We start from the raw sequence: 17,399 nt of genomic DNA, 5'->3' as shown, positions 1-17,399 counted from the left end.
AGCCGTGGCAACACTGGCCCAGAGCCAGTGCAGGTAGAAGAGGGATGGGGAAACGACAGAATGGCACGCACCAGAGCACACCCTGAACTGGTCACGTGAACCAATTTTCCTCCCAGGGCTAGCAGGGTCGCGGTGCTCATCAGCATGCCAGAAGGACTGCCAGAGAGTGGTTCTGCGAAGAACCGGCTACTTATAGAGCAGCGTCTCCTTCACTCTGGGTATCTCCTCAACCTGATCCATGACGCTCTGTGATCATCGCTTCATCGCTTTCAAAGTTCCCAGTGAAATTAACGCTGGGTCACAATTCATGACACCAGATGCTACATAGAAAGGAAGTGAAGATACAAAAGAAAACCATTTATAACAACAGAATGTCTTAGCTATAAGACGAATTTAAAAGTGAAGCTCAATCAGCAGACCACTGAGCTGCTACGGTTGTTACAGAGGGGCAGGAAACACTGACTGAAAGGGTCCATCGGACAGAAGCACGGGAGCTCAGCGTGGAGCAGAGGCGCCGCTCCCCGCCGGGCCCTCACACGGTGGTTTCTATCGTCTCAATCACTTCCAGATCAGACTGCGAGGGGGAAAGGAGGGTGCACTCATCTGGCTCCCAGCTGCTCTCTGGGCTGTAATCTTCCTCTGAGCTCAGTTCCGCTCCTTCCTCTGTGTCCTCGTCACACGATTCCACATAGTGAGCCCCGATCGCGTTGATCCCAGAGTCCTCGGAACTTGAGGGAGAAGAGCAGTGATCTATTTTTGGTGTACTGCTCTCTTTTGAAATAAAGGCATCGTGCGCAGAGACCTCCTCGGGGCTCATTTTGTGGGAATGTGGCGCCGGCTGCTTCTGCACGTAACACATCTTCCCATTGATACATTTAACCTGATAGTTGTCAATAAAGAGGTCTGAGATCATACAGTACCTTGGCGAGTCAGGGGGCAGAGGGGGCTGGAAAACAGATGCGAATTTCAGAAAGTGTTCAGTGAGGGAGACCGAAATCTGAATGGTGTTCGCAGGCTCCCGAGGCTTCGCAGGAATCTCAGTGCTGGGCAGCTGTTCCACAGGGGTCATCGGCTGATACACATACTTGCCTGTGGGGGACACAGAAAGGCAACTGAAATCCAAGAGCGCTACAGCTGCTAGGCTAAGGTAGCCATAATGGTTTCTCTCGGAGGACTCAGAATGTTTTTACAAATATTTCAAAACCATCTCCAAAGAAACTAAAAGTAGAATCAACAAGGTTATAATCAATCAAAAATTCAGCATGGTACATAAACATCATGGTGTTTTCATCCAAAAACTCAACACACTTTACAAATCTTAATTTTATATTTGAGTCTTTTTAATGCTTCTGGAGTAGGTGGGTGGATACTATCATCCTTATTTTACAGGCATCTTGAAATGATTTACCCATCATGCCAGAATAAAGAACATTCACAATATAATATGGTAAAAACACACTGTAAAATAGTATTATGGTTGTTATTCAGTCATGTTCAACTCTGTGACCCCATGGACTGCAGCATGCCAGGCTTCCCTGTCCTTAATCACCTCCTGGAGTTTGCTCAAACTCATGTCCATTGAGTCAGTGATGCCATCCAACCATCTCATCCATTGTCATCCCCTTCTCCTGCCTTCAATCTTTCCCAGCATCAGGGTCTTTTTTAGTATGTCAGCTCTTTGCATCAGGTGGCCAAAGTACTGGAGTTTCAGCTTCAGCATCAGTCTTATTTTATGGTGTAAAATAGTATAATACACCATAAAATTATAATTCCATTTTATCTTTAGTGATTAGATGCTAATATAGAAACTTAAACGGGCTTCCCCAGTGGCTCACCAGGAAAGAATCCACCTGCCAATGCAGGAGACTCCAGTTCGATCCCTGGATTGGGAAGACAGATGCCCTGGAGAAGCAAACGGCAACCCACTCCATTATTCTTGCATGGGAAATCTCAAGGACAGAGGAGCCTGGTGGGCTTCAGTCCAAGGGGTCATAAAAAGTTAAACAGAATTTAGCAAGTAAGCAACAATAGATATTTCAAATTTATTAACAGGATTATGATTCTTCAGGTTTCTAAATGTAAATCAGAATACACACACACACACACACATTTAATAGATAACAGCCTATAGGATTGTCCTGGTCACCCTCAGTGGCTGGGGTAAGGTGCAGAGTATGAAACGATCTCTTTTAAAACCCAAAGCTCATCAGTGACCTAAACAGGAGATATTCTCCCTAATGCCAGCTTCACAGTCACAACCTCAGCCAAGCAGAAGGAAAGGCACAGGCAGATGCAAAGAGTGACCTGCAGAAAATCAAGAAGCTTAGCCCCAAACCTTCCCTCTGCTCTGAACCCTCAAGTGTTTCTCACAGAATTTACGTGGAGGTGAAACCTAACCAGACCTGTTCCTACTGTCTCTTTCCTCATTTTCTTCACTCAACAGTCAACAAAGCCATCTCTGTATAAAGTGTTAAGAAAATAGAGATAACAATTACCTGTAAGCCTAACCAAAACAATCACATGGATGACAGCTCTGTTTAACTTAATGAAACTATGAGCCATGCGGTGTAGGGCCACCCAGAACAGACGGGTCATGGTGGAGAGTTCTGACAAAACGTGGCCCACTGGAGAAGGGCAAACCACTTCAGCATTCTTGCCTTGAGAACCCCATGAACAGTATGAAAAGACAAAATGATATGACACTGAAAGATGAACCCCCCAGATCAGCTGGTGTCCAGCATGCTACTGGAGAAGAGCAGAGAAACAGCTCCAGAAGGAATGAAGAGGCTGAGCCAAAGAAGAAACAACGACCAGTCCTGGATGTGTTCGGTGGTGAAAGTAAAGTCTGAGGCTGTGAAGAACAATAACTGTACTGAAATCTGGAATGTTAGGTCCATAAATCAAGTAAATTGGAAGTGGTCAAAGAGGAGATGGCAACAGTGAACACAGACACTCTAGGAATCAGTGAACTAAAGGGGACAGCAATGGGAGAATTTAATCCAGATGACCATTTTATCTACTCCCCTGAAGAAGGAAACGGGAACCCACTCCAATACGCTTGCCTGGAAAATCCCATGAACAGAGGAGCCTGGTGGGTTACAGCCCAGGGGGTCAAAAAAGAATCAGACACGACTTAGTGACTAAACAATTTTATCTACTACTGGGCAAGAATCACTTATAAGAAATGGAGCAGCCCTCACAGTTAAAAGAGAGTCTGAAATGCAGTACTTTGGTGCCATCTCAAAAATGACAGAATGATCTAAGTTTCCAAGGAAAACCATTCAATATTACAGTAATCCTAGTCTATGCCCTGAACACGCTTAAGCTGAACACTTTTATGAGGACCTACAAGACTTTCTAGAACTATCACCAAAAAAGATGTCAAATTCATCACAGGGAACTGGAATGCAAAACTAGGAAGTTAAGAGATACCTGGAGTAAACGCAAGTTTGGCCTTGGAGTACAAAGTGAAGCAGGGCAAAGACTAACTGAATTTTGCCAAGAGACCGCACTGGTCTTAGCAAACACCCTCTTCCAACAACACAAAAGACGGACTCTACACAGAGACATCGCCAGATGCTCATACTGAAATCAGATTGATATTCTTTGCAGCTGAAGGTGGAGAAGCTGTAAAAACAGTAAAACAGTCAGTAAAAACAAAACCTGGAGCTGACTGTGGCTCAGATCATGAACTCCTTATTGCAAAATTCACACAACTTGAAGAAAGTAGGGAAAACCACTAGGCCATTCAGGTATAGCCAGTCCCTCCCATCAGCAAGCTTCCACAAGCTTCTTATCCTTATCCATCACAGGCCAGATGGATTTTTTAAATTACACACAGATTCAGTTCAGTTCAGTTCAGTCGCTCAGTCGTGTCCGACTCTTACACGCAGATTACCTCATGCAAAATGCCACGCTGGATGAAGCACAAGCTGGTATCAAGATTGCCAGGAGAAATATCAATAACCTCAGATATGCAAATGACACCACCCTAATGGTAGAAAGCGAAGAGGAACTAAAGAGTCTCTTGATGAAAGTAAAAGAGGAGAGTGAAAAAGCTGGCTTAAACTTGACATTCAAAAAACTAAGATCACGGCATCTAGTCCCATCACATCGTGGTAAATACAGGGAAACAATGGAAACAGTGACAGATTTTTATTTTCTTGGGCTCCAAAATCACTGTAGATGGTGACTGTAGTCATAAAATTAAAAGACACTTGCTCCTTGGAAGAAAAGCTATGACCAATCTAGAAAACATATTAAAAAGCAGAGACACTACTTTCTTGACAAAGGTCTGTCTAGTCAAAGCTATGGCTTTTCAAGAAGTCAGTAGAGATGTGAGAGTTGGATCATAAAGAAAATTGAGTGCCAAAGAACTGATGCTTTTGAACTGTGGTATTGGAGAAGACTCTTGAGGGTCCCTTGGATTGCAAGAAGATCAGACCACTGAATCCTAAAGGACATTTGTCCTGAATATTCACTGGAAGGACTGATGCCGAAGCTGAAGCTCCAATACTTTGGCCACCTGATGCAAAGAACTGACTTATTAGAAAAGACCCAGATGGTGGGAAAGAGTGAAGGCAGGGGAGAAGGGGACGACAGAGGATGAGATGGTTGGATGGCATCACTGACTCGATGGACATGAGTTTGAGCAAGCTCTGGGAGTTGGTGATGGACAGGGAAGCCTGGCATGCTGCATTCCATGAGGTAGCAAAGAGTCAGACAGGACTGAATGAATGAACTAACTGATTAAGTTATGACCTAAATCTAATCCCTTATGATTATACAGTGGAAGTGACAAATAGATTCAAGGGATCAGATCTGATACAGTGCCTGAAGAACTATGGACGGAAGTTTGTAACACTGTACAGGAGGTGGTGATCAAAACCATCCTGAAGAAAAAGAAATGTAAAAAGGCAAAATGGTTGTCTAAGCAGGCCTTATAAATAACTGAGAAAAGAAGAGAAGCTAAAGGCAAAAGGAGAAAAGGAAAGATATACCCATCAGAATGCAGAGTTCCAAAGAATAGCAAGGAAGAGATAAGAAAGCCTTCCTAAGTGAACAATGCAAAGAAATAGAGGAAAACAACAGAATGGAAAAAGACTAGAGAGCTCAAGAAACTCAGAGGTACCAAGGGAACATTTCATGCAAAGATGGGCACAATAAAGGACAGAAATGGTATAGACCTAACAGAAGCAGAAGAGATTAAGAGGTGGCAAGAACACACAGAAAAACTGTACAAAAAAGATCTAATGACCCAGATAATCACAATGGCACGGTCAATCACCTAGAGCCAGAGCACAAAGTTAAGGGGGCCTTAGGAAGCATTACAACAAACAAAGCAGTGGAGGTGATGGAATTCCAGTTGCGCTATCTCAGATCCTGAAAGATGATGCTGTGAAAGTGCTGCACTCAATATGCCAGAAAACTGGGAAATTCAGCAGTGGCCACAGGACTGGAAAAGGTCAGTTTTCATTCCAATCTCAAAAAAGGGCAATGGCAAAGAATGTTCAAATTACTGCACAATTGCACTCATTTCACATGCTAGCAAGATAATGCTCAAAATTTTTCAAGCTAGGCTTCAACAGTACATGAACCAAGTACTTCCAGATATACAAGCTAGATTTAGAAGAGGCAGAAGAACCAGAGATCAAATTGCCAACATCCATTGGATCATAGGAAAAGAAACAGAATTCTAGAAAAACATCTACTTCTGCTTCAGTGACTACACTAAAGTCTTGGTCTGTGTGGATCACAACAAACTGTGGACAATTCTTAAAGAGATGGGAATCCTAGACTACTTCACCTGTCTCCTGAGAAACCTGTATGTAAGACAAGAGCAACAGTTAGAACTGGACATGGAACAATGGACTGGTTCGAAATTGGTAAAGGATTTTGTCAAGGCTGTATGTTGTCACCCTGCTTATATAACTTTTATGCGAAGTACATCACGTGAAATGCCAGGCTGGATGAAGCTCAAGCTGGAATCAAAAGACTGCCAGGAGAAATATCAACAATCTCAGATATGCACATGACACCACCCTAATGGCAGAAAGGAGAGAGGAACTGAAGAGCCTCTTGATGAGGCTGAAATAGGAGAGTGAAAATCTGACTTAAAACTCAACATTCAAAAGACTAAGATCATGGCATCTTGTCCCATCACTTCATGGCAAATAGATGGGGAAAAATGGAAACACTAGCAGATTTTGTTTTCCTGGGCTCCAAAATCACTGTGGACAGCGACTGTAGCCATGAAGGTAAAGATGCTTGCTCCTTGGAAGAAAAACTATGACAAACCTAGAGAGTGTATTAAAAAGCTGAGAGATCACTTTGCCAACAAACGTCTGTATAATCCAAGTTATGGTTTTTCCAGTAGTTATGTATGGATGTAAGACTGGACCAGAAGGAAGGCTTACCACCAAAGAATCGAGGCTTTCTAACTATGGTGTCGGAGAAGACTCGAGAGTCCCTTGGGCAGCAAGGAGATCATACCAGTGAATCCTAAAGAAATCAACCCTGAATATTCACTGGAAGGACTGATGCTGAAGCTGAAGCTCCAATACTTTGGCCACCTGATATGAAGAGCCAACTCACTGGAAAAGACCCTGATGCTGGGAAAGACTGAGGGCAGGAGAAGAAGAGGGCAACAGAGGATGAGATGGTTGGATGGCATCACTGACTCAATGGACATGAGTTTGAGCAGACTCCAGGAGATAGTGAAGAACACGGAAGCCTGGCGTGCTGCAGTCCATTGGGTCGCAAAGAGCCAGACAATGACTGAGCGACTGAACAACAACAAAATATGATTTAAAAATATAAATCTGGAAGAAAAAAGTACTCAAAGTCCTAGAGAGTAAAGCCACAAATGTGGGCACCACCCTGGGTTTATTCCTAGTGTAACTGGTTTATCAATCAGTCCATGGGATATCGTCCACACATACTTATCACTGCTTTTTAAACTCAGTGCTGTCGCCGTTTTGGACCAGATAACCCTTTGCTGAGGGGCTGCCCCTTGCACTGCAGGATGTTTGGCAGCATCCTTGGCCTCTACCCACTAGATGCCAACAGAACCTCCTCCCAGGGCTGACATCAAAAGTGTCTCCAGTTGTTGTTACATGCTCCTGGAGGCAAAATAACCCTTGTTGAGAACTGCTGGTTTATGACCTTCTCATGAGCATCTCTTTGTAGGCAAATCACTCACTGTGCTCTGCTCCCATTTGTTTTAGTTCTCCGTCAAATTGAAAGTTCTAGAATAGGGATCGCATTTGTAAGGAAAACTACCTTAGATTTTTGAAGAGAAACTTTAGATCAGACATGTAAACAGCAAACTGTGCCAGAGACAGTACGACATCACTCATGTATTAAGATCAATCAAGCCTGCCTGTATTTTTTACCTCTGTTTCTTGGCTCCTGTACACAGAAGTAGGCTTAGATGCCACAACTTCTTTGTAATTACATTATTCTAAAAATACACTGGGCTTCATTCTGGAGTAAGGGAACTTCTCTGGCTATCCAGCGGTTAGGACTCCTTGCTCTCACTGCCAAGGGTCTGAGTTTAGTCCCTGGTCAGGGAACTAGATCCTGCATGCTGCGTACTGCAGCCAAAAAACAAAAACAAAAAAAATTAATTTGGGGCTAAAACTGTTAAACCTTTGGGGTCCCAGGTCTGCTTCCAAGCCTGGATATGTTTCACACAAATCCTACGGTTACCAAAAATACAAGCAAGAAGAACATCATGCTTGCTTGGGAAACTGTTTTAAATATATCAGGAATCTTCAATACTGTTATCTGTAAAGGAGGGCATTATTCCTTGTCAGGCAAAGTTCAAGTCAGGCAAGATCTAACAGTTTGTTACAGCAGGACCTCTGCCTCTAAGCAGAGAGAGCAAAAAGGCAGACCTTCAGGCCTCACCTCTGATCCACCAGCCCCAGGATTAGAGAAAGATGAGGCTGGGCAGGAGACAGAGAGGGGACTGGGAGAATTTAAGGGCCTACTGTCCACAGAGTAGTGAACTCAACACCTGAAACGGCGGTTTGGTCTTTTCACTCCTTGGCTGGTAGACTGGTGGTTACTGAGTTCAGGAGGCTGCGGATGGCAGATGCTCAAGAAATACTTGTTGCAGATGCTGATTAAACACATTCTGGCCCAAGCAACCTCTGGGTTAGTCACCCACTTGTTACGGCATAAGACGATCTTAAGACCCAGAGGGACCGGGGCTCTGCGCCATCCAAAGGTGGAGGGCATCCTGCAGCCTGACCCTGGGCCGTCTGCCCAGCCTCTCCTACACTCACTCACCCTCCTTGCTGCCCCTCACCCTCCTTTGTGTTTCTTCATAGTTTTTTTCTCAGTTCTTCTACCTGTTACTCTCTCTAATCCTCTCCCCTCCAAAATACCATTTTTCTTTCTTGAAGTGTAGTAAATGTAAGAGAAACGCAGCTTGGAGAGAAAAGTGAATGCTGCATTCCAGATAATGTTTTCTTCTACAAGTTACACCTACTAAATGTGTTTATTCAGAGCTGGAATGACAGCCGTTATCTGGTGATGTTGGGGTACAGATGCAAAAACACGGGCAAAGAAGGGGTTTCTGGCCACTTAGGAAATTCAGTAACCACTGTATTCTCTGAACAACTGTCTTAATGAAAGGTTTACTGTGTTATTTAAAGAAAAAAAATGGGTACAAACTTTTAAAACTTAAATCCCTAAAAGGAAAGATACTCAAAGACAGTCAGGGCTTGGAGAAGAGAAAAGTAGAGAGAGAGAGAAAAGAATCTAGATACCACAGCGACCCAACATTCCACCTCTGGGAACACACCCAAAAGAACTGAAAGCAGAGTCTGGAAGAGACATCTGCACCACACTCCTGGCAGTGTTATTTGCAATAACCAAAAAAGGTGGAAGCCATCTGAGGGTCCATCTATGGATGGCTGGATAAACAAGATATATGGTATATACATACAATGCAATGCTATTCAGCCTCAGAGAGAAAGGAAAACCATACCATAATGTGGATGAACCCTGCGGACACCATGTTACGTGAAACAGGCCAGTGACAAAAATACAAGCCCTTTATGATTCTAGTTGTATAAGGCACCTAGAATAGCCAAACTCACAGAGAAAGGAGGTGGAGTGGTCTTTTCCAGCGGCTTAGGGGGGAGCTGTTTAAGAGGGATAGTTTTGGTTCCAGTTTTGCAGCATGAAAAGAATTCTGGAGATGGCTGTTGGCAACGGCTGCACAGCACTATGAGTCTACTTAATACTGCTGTACTGCGCACTAAAAAATGGTTAGGACGGCAAGTGTTGTGTGCATCTTAGTGTAATTTAAAATAATGATCAGTATGATTTACTCTATCAGCAGACTAAGGATAAAAGTCTGTATGATGCAGAATATATGAAGAATTCTTACAACTCAGAACCAGGGAAATAACCCAACTTTTGAAAAGGCGGTTAGCTAGACCAGGGCAACAGGAGTGATCTCTGTGGTGACGGGAATGCTTGTACCTTGATTACACCACTGTCAGCGTCTCAGTGATGACGCAATACCACTGTGTTACAACTACCATTGCCACTGGGGTAAAGGATCCATGGGCTCTCTCTTGTATTTTTCTTACAAATGCATGTGAATCTATAATTTTTTCAAGATAAAAAAGTATAATTGAAAACAATGGGGGGAAACACCATCACTGAGGTGACACTGTGCCCTTTTCATCACGCAGGACTGTAGCAGGAGGGACACGCTACGGTCAGGACTCAGTACAGATGGTGTCAACCTGGAACACTTGTTTAAATGTAGTATTTGTCTAGGTTTCCCCACTGTAAAGTTAGTTCTTTTCTCTTTGTAATGTTAAGTATCTTGTGAAGAGATATTTCAAATATCCCGCTTCTTACCATACCTCCATCTATTACTTTCAGCAGACATACATTCATAGGTGGATGTGGTCTGCAACAGTCACTACTGTGCTGGTCGCCAAATAGTGATTTTCTATCTCTATCATTTCTTCTATATTTACTAATGAGAATTCTACCCTAGCAGGAGCTGCTCCTTCTCCCTTATTTATTTATTCAAATGTATTCAATTGAAATGTACTCAATTATTTGCTCACAGAAGCACGGACTCACAGATACTTATTTTTTCTAGGGATTGTAATCCGTTACTACTATTACTTATTTTGTTGTTCAGACTATCCCAGACTTAGTTCTTGCAAGCTCCTTTCAGGAGCCCCTGTGTCATTTCAACATGCCCATATTTTCATGACAACTTCCTCATTTTGTGACAGCGTAAGAAGTTACTTGCTTCCCCTGGCCCAGTCATAGAATCAGCCATTTCTCCAAAGGGCCCTAACTCCTTTCTTAAGAACTTACACAGTCTAAAGCTTATTCTCAAAATACTCCTGTGAAGCAGAATCTTAGTTTGCTAAAGACTCACTTAGTCACTCACAAAATTCATCCAGAGGAAAGTGAGGACTAAACCTCATTACACTACTTAACACTCATTTTTAAAAATAATATAAGAAGGGACTTCCTTGGTGGCTAAGACCGTGCTCTCAATGCAGGGGCCCGGGTTCCATCCCTGGTCAGAGAGCTAGATCCCACATGCCACTACTAAGGATCCCACATGCTCAACTATTAGTACAAGATCTCATGTGTCTCAACAAAGATCAGAAGATCCCATGTGCTGCAACTAAGACCCAGCACAGTCAAATAAACAGTGTGTTTAAAAAATAATAATAAATCAAATAATATAAGAATAAAAAATAAACTTTATAACCCAATTTATTTATCTGGGATCTTTTTCAAGGGAGCTGAAATCACATTCTCAATAATGAAACTAATCAGAATAGGTTTCTGTGATCACTAAGTGAAAAATAAATTCTGTATATATTTCTTTTCAGGAAACCTGGTTCAACACTTTCAGCTCTTTCTCAACCAAAGGCCAGTCAAAACCACGAAGTAAGTAACTTACACTACTCTTTTAAAGTCTTGGTTCATAATTTTCCTGCTTATTCTTCCCAATGGTGTTTAGCAAGAATATGTAGTACATACTGTTTCCACAATGACTCAACGAGACCCTAAAAAAGATTTATGTTTTCATCCTGGTGGAGGGAGGACGAGTGGGAGGGGAGACTTAATTACTTTCTCAAACTCATGTGATAAGTCAGAGGTCAGTTCCAGGACCCAAGCTTTATGACATCCTGTGTTCTTTCTTCATGAGAATACTCATTTTAAAAAATTTATTTATTTATTTTAATTGAAGGATAATCAGTTTACAATATTGTGGTGGTTTCTGCATACATCGACATGAATCAGCCATGGGTATACATGTGTCCCACCATCCTGAAACCATCCCCCTCGCCCAACTCCCTCCTCACCCCATCCCTCTGGGCTGTTCCAGGGCACCAGCTTTGGGTACCCTGTTTCATGCATCGAATTTGCTCTGGTCATCTATTTTACATATGGTAATACAAATGTTTCAATGCTATTCTCTCATATACTCATTTTTAATTAATAAGACTTATTTAATGCTCTTATTAGTTTATACTGTTATCCTCTACCATTAACTTCAGCTAATACTCCAATTTGTAGCAGGGTAGATACATTTCCCTGAAGGAGTTTTTTTGGTTTTAGAGCACAAAGTGGGGTAAAGGATGTAGAAAATGATTTATATAGCCCCTTAAGCTGTTGTACGTACTTTGTTAAGCTATTTTTTTAGGAGCTTGCACATTTTGATTCTTTTAAAAAAAAAAAAGATCCTCTGGGGGCAATGAGAGTTTTGCTTTTACAGACAGTTTTATGACTGTTAAATGTGTGTCCCCTTGACACATGAAGAAAACTGCTCTCAGGGAATGCAAAGTGATTTTAAAATTAGCCTAAGCAAAACATAATTAAAAAGGTAAATCTACTGAAAAAAATTGAGTGGCCTAAGGGAAACTGCAGCCACAGTTTTGGTTCTCTGATTTTATATAGTGAATCACAGAATGCTTAATTTAGTCCCAAAGGCAATCATTATATTGAAAGCAATATTAAATAATCTTATCCAACTATTTCTGCCATGTGCATTATTTACTTAGTTATCTAGCATATCATAAGCTAAAAGCAAAAGAACATAACATTTATTGTAACCAATATTTTTTGTGGCCTCACCCTCCACCACCATGCTCCACGAGCAATCAATATACCAATATTTTTATACATCAATCTATAAGAACAATAAAGTTCATATATAGCTCAATATATCGATGTCCCCAATCAGAAATTTATACAAGATCCTAGTTTCTTCATTTTTCAAATTGTGTAACCTTTAGTGTGGTGGAACATATACTAATGTAAAGCAAAACCCCAGTGAGACAGAGCACCAGAGCATGATTTACTTATTTAACCAATGTTTACTGACTACCACCTTCCCTAGTGGCTCAGATGGTAAAGAATCTGCCTGCAATGCAATGTGGGAGACCTGGGTTCAATCCCTGGGTTGAGAAGATTCCCTCCAACCCACTCCAGTATTCTTGCAGAGAAGTCTGGTGGCTACAGCCTATGGGGTCGCAGAGAGTTGGACAAAATGATTGCGCAACTTAACACTTTCACTTTGGGCTTCCCTGGTGGCTCAGACAGTAAAGTATCTGCCCGCAATGCAGGAGACCTGGGTTCAATCCCTGGGTCGGGAAGATCCCCTGGAGAAGGAAATGGCAACCCACTCCAGTACTCTTGCCTAGAAAATTCCATGGATGGAGGAGCCTGGTAGGCTACAGTCCATGGGATCGCAAAGAGTCCGACATGACTGAGCAACTTCACTTATCACTGAAAATGTGCAGTCATGCTTTAAGTGGCTTCCAGTCAAAGTGCAGGGAGAAAATAACAAATAAAGTAAAAATAAGGGCTTCTCTAGTGGCTCAGATGATAAAGAATCTGCCTGCAATGCCAAAGACCCTGGTTCAATCCCTGGGTCAGGAAGATCCCCTGGAGAAGGGAATGGCTACCCTCTCCAGTATTCTTGCCTGGAAAACCCCACTGAGAGGAGGAGCCTGGCGGGTTACACCAGTTGAGCAAAGTTGTAAGTATGCAGGGCCTTCACCATGCCGCGATATAGGATTCCAGGCTTCACAGAAGGCTTGTACCTGGCTGTTAAAAGACATGCACCTGTGGAGCAGCAAGTGGGACTGCTCCAGGCCATGTCCAGAGCCAGGGCGTGTAGCTGGCATGCGGGTTCACAGGGCCAACCAAGAGAGCAAAGGAGGATGAAGTCCGTGAGGAAGACAGAGGCTGGACAGGGCTTGGAATGCAAGGCCAAAGGGTTTGTGTTTTGGTAACAATGGGGAAGCACTGCAGATTCCTGAGGATACAAGTAACGACGAAAGAGGGACCAGATAATTCAGTCTGGTAGAGATGTGCAGAGGGACTGGGAAGAGAAGAGATGGGAAAGGGAGGCTTCTGGGGGTTTTCAAGCATGACATCTGACTAAAGCGACCTGGCTCAGACTAGGAAGGAACCCAGGAGACGTTCCTAGCAAGGTGACAGACCCTGGGGGTTCATGGGCAAGGACTGGGGAGCCCACTGCACCTGGATTTGCATCCCAATCTGCTAGTACTGGTTGCCCAACCTTTACCAAATCATTCAGGTCCTCCGCTTTCCACTTCCTCGGGGTAAAGCGGTCAGTGTTCTCTCCCTTCTAAAGCACTGACTCAGTGTCGGGCACACTGCAGACTTCCCACCACTGGCGCTGCCTGTAGAAGACAGGAGCTGCCTGCACGTCTCCAAGCCCCTTGAGAGGCTTCCCAGCCTTGCTTTCTGCTCACTTCCATTTCTGTCTGCTCCATTCAAGGGACAGGCGCAGATAAAGCTAGTCTGAGCGCAAATCAGACTTCGGCAACCAAGCTACCACCCTCTCTGGGTTGTTTTCACACTCAGATCTGGAGTTAAGGCCAACTGGTGAGAGGAGGAGTGGAAGAGGTGGAGGAAGGACCACGCAGCAGCCGGCGCAGGGCAGGAGCCTCACCAGCAGACCTCCACAGTCTGCACTGCTCTGGGCCACGATTCTGACACCCTGAAGTGCGGGCAGCTGGTATGGTGAGGCCTGCCTTAAAAATAACATTTCTGGAAGTGCCATAAACCAACAACAGAGAGAGAAGCTCTTCCCCACATTTACCAAGTCAGAGCAGTCAATCTGAAGAGAGACAAGATGAAGGCTCTATCCTTTTTGAAATTATGTTTAATCCTACCTGAAGTCACATCTTCTGGTGTGAGGGGCAGATATATGTCCAAAAGAATTTTGTGTATTTTAGTAAGTAACTACCATGAACGACTAGGGGTAAAGAGAAGTGTAAAATACATCCCTCCTAGCATCTAATTCAGGTCACGCAAACGCGTGCAAGCACAAGAGGAAAGACAAGTATTAAGTCAGGAAGTATTCACTATATACGGTGCAGGAGTCCAGAGAAAAGCGAGGGCTGGAAGGGCTGAGAAACACGGAATGTACACTTAAGAGTGAGGGCTTGGACAAAAGGAAGTAAAGTGGCAGGCTCTGTGCAAAATCCAGAGGTGGACCAAGTGTGGGATGTCTGAGGCACGGTGCAGTGAACAGCCTGACTGCCAGAGAGGTTCTCTGGTCACTGAGACCAGTCCCAGCACCCAGGTAATCTGGAAGGCAGCTGTGTTCGCCACTGTACCACCAATGCCACCCAGACAGTCTGGAGAGAGAGCAGGACCCTTCCCTTGCCGAGGAAGACTGGATACCGTGGAGCCATTCTGCTGAATAAACTGACACGATGGAACTCCTTGAATCTTTTAGACTCAGACAATTCCGGTTGGGAAAGAGCCTCGGACCAGAGAGTTCAGAAACATCCAACAGGCAAGTCTGGCTATAACAGGCCATAGTTTTAAAAAAAAAAAAAAAAGGCAAATAAAAAAGGCAGAGTTTGAGAAGTCTCTTAGGCTTTCAGTCCCTTTCGAGGGCAAATAAAGGTTTCATGGGACAAATATGTCTGAGACAGCCTACTCACCCACTGGGAGCTGTTCTGTAGGGCTGGTTTTAATATAGTAATTGATTAGAAAAGGGATGGCTGAGGGAGTCTTCTACGGATGGGTGACTGAGGGGGAAATAAAACATGAAAGCCATAGGTTCAGAAAGAAAAAGGTGGCTGCTGACAGAGCACCAGAGCCTCAGCCAGTAGGTATCCCACATCTGCACGCTGCCGCACAGGAAAACGCTGGGAGAAAAGCTTGATGGAGGGAGAGAGGAACAAGGAGAAAGGTGGCTGATGATGTACCATTACAAGCTAAGGTAAGTGGCGTGTTACCTCCCTTTTTCTGCCTGAGGATAAGACGATGATGATGATAATCATTACCTTTGATTTCTTTATAACAAGCCTTGACCTTACTGGCATTTTAGTAAACCATCTCAGTTTCCTACCTTTCTCTGTGAAAATCAATAGTGGATGGGATGAGTTACCAGACTGGACAACAGATATCTAAAATTTCAAATAGAAAAAAATTGAGAACAAAGAAGTTTCCAATGGAAGGTGGCACAAGTGGAGACTGAGGGCATGAAGACTCCAGGGCAGTTTCTGCCATTTTGCTAGCACACAGCTGTGGGGTTCTACAGACCCCCCAAGTAAGTTGTTGGCAGCCGTTAATCCAATGGACAGGCGTTCCTGACAGTCTAAAGCTAAGCTAAGGGAAATAGTATAAGACATCTGCCACATTTATCTATTGATCTGGGGATAAAATGTTCAGAAATTCACAAGAAAAGGATGCTAACCAGTCAACCTGATCTAAGAAAAGTACGATCTTGAAGCATCTGTGCTCTGCACAGGGGCTCCGTAGGGACTCAGTAGGTGTTTACCGAATGTAAAACAATACATCTTTGTTCAAGGTTTTTTTGGTAAGAAGCGTGTCTGTATGTTAGTCAAGAACGTCATTTTCAAATTTATACAAACCAACATGGCATTCTGGAACTTTTATTTTTTCTTAGTCACAATAATAGAACACATTCTAAGTATCAATGAGATTTAATGTAAAATAAAACTATTAACATTTATATAATTGTTATACTCTCAAGGTAGGTTGGGAGTAGCATTCAGTACCTTTATGAATGAGAGCAGAACACTGTGGCTGGCAAAGTACAGTAGAGCCCTTCCCTGGAGCCTGGAATACAACTGCCTACAAAGAGGACAAGAGAGAGAGACCGGGAGAGAGTGGCCCTGCCTGTAAAGCATGTAGAACATAAGAGAACCATCTGAGAAAAGAAATCCTAATTACGTGTGACGTCCTAGACATAACTGGACCATGCAGGAGCAGCAGGTGAAGTCATCCTTCCCAATCAACACCATGCTTAGCACTATGCAAGCTTTACAGCTATTTGCCCACATTGTGTGTGGTCGTTTATGACTAGAGAGGTTGTCTGCATGGGTTCAGCTTTATGATACAACAATGAGATTTGATAACATGATAATGAAGGCAGATTTTCAAGGCTGAATAAGATTTCTCTGGGTTTGATGAGTTTTTCAAATTATCACTTGAATTTACAAGGAAAAAAAATGTACCATCATCAAAAATATCTCCCCTGAACAGAAACAAAGCCACAGGCCTCTGGGGGCTAGATGGTGGCTTAAAAACACTCCCAGAGACACCACCCTTACAGCAAGGATGAAGCATATCCAGGTGCAGTTGTTGTTATGTGCCTGAACTAATCTCAGCAAATAAAGCCATCCTGAGAATTGTCTGTGCAGATGGCTAGCTCAAAGAGGTCCCCAGCTGTTCCCACCAGAGGCATACCAATTGCGGAATTTTTTAAATGTTGCCAATAAACAATCAAACAGGATTCCTGTGAATCCTTTACAGACCACGAAGCTAAAATGTCAGGTGAGATCTTGATGGTTTCAAACAAAGACTAATGAGGCTTTCATTGCTTCTGTCTGGAATACAAACAGGCCACATTCTATTCAAAACAAGTATCTCCAAGAGTTCACTGATTAATGCCAATAATTCAAAAAAATCTAGTGTTCCCATAAAACCTTAAAGGATTACAAAATGATGTGACAAAGGAAGACATTTTTTTCCTTTACAGTAAACATTTTTATAAACCGGGGGGGGGGGGGGGTGTTGGGGGCAGACATATTCATATACTGTACTGCCTAAGGAAATTTATTACAAAACTATTCACTTTACAGCTTGGTGATGTGATGGTAAATTATGTGGGTCACACGAGGGTTTTTCGGATGAGACTAACATTTAAATTGGTAACCTCTGGGTAAAGCAGATCACCGTCCACAATGCAGGTGTGCCCCACCAAACCAGCTGGAGGCATGAAGAGAGCAGAAAGACCAGCCTTCCTAGCCAAGAGGCAAAGCAGACTGTTTGGGACTTCATCTACAACACTGACTGTCCTGGGTCTCCAACCTGCCAGTCCA

At 43.3% G+C, this 17,399-nt stretch overlaps 1 protein-coding gene across 1 annotated transcript in view; it reads right to left on the bottom strand.

Annotated features, from left to right (window-relative positions):
• Nucleotides 1-532: 532 nt before the first annotated feature.
• The window catches only part of C1H3orf70 (chromosome 1 C3orf70 homolog), a 110,172-nt gene continuing 93,305 nt past the window's right edge, over nt 533-17,399 (bottom strand). Inside the window, exon 2 of the mRNA XM_068983733.1 lies at nt 533-1,089. Coding sequence (XP_068839834.1) covers nt 533-1,089 — 557 coding nt within the window. The remainder of the gene's footprint in view (nt 1,090-17,399) is intronic.

The sequence above is a fragment of the Capricornis sumatraensis genome, chromosome 1 (genome assembly GCF_032405125.1).
Source record: "Capricornis sumatraensis isolate serow.1 chromosome 1, serow.2, whole genome shotgun sequence".
NCBI classification, from domain to species: Eukaryota; Metazoa; Chordata; class Mammalia; order Artiodactyla; family Bovidae; genus Capricornis; species Capricornis sumatraensis.
The sequence above is the reverse complement of the archived record's forward strand: the minus strand, read 5'-3'. Positions and strand labels throughout refer to the sequence as shown.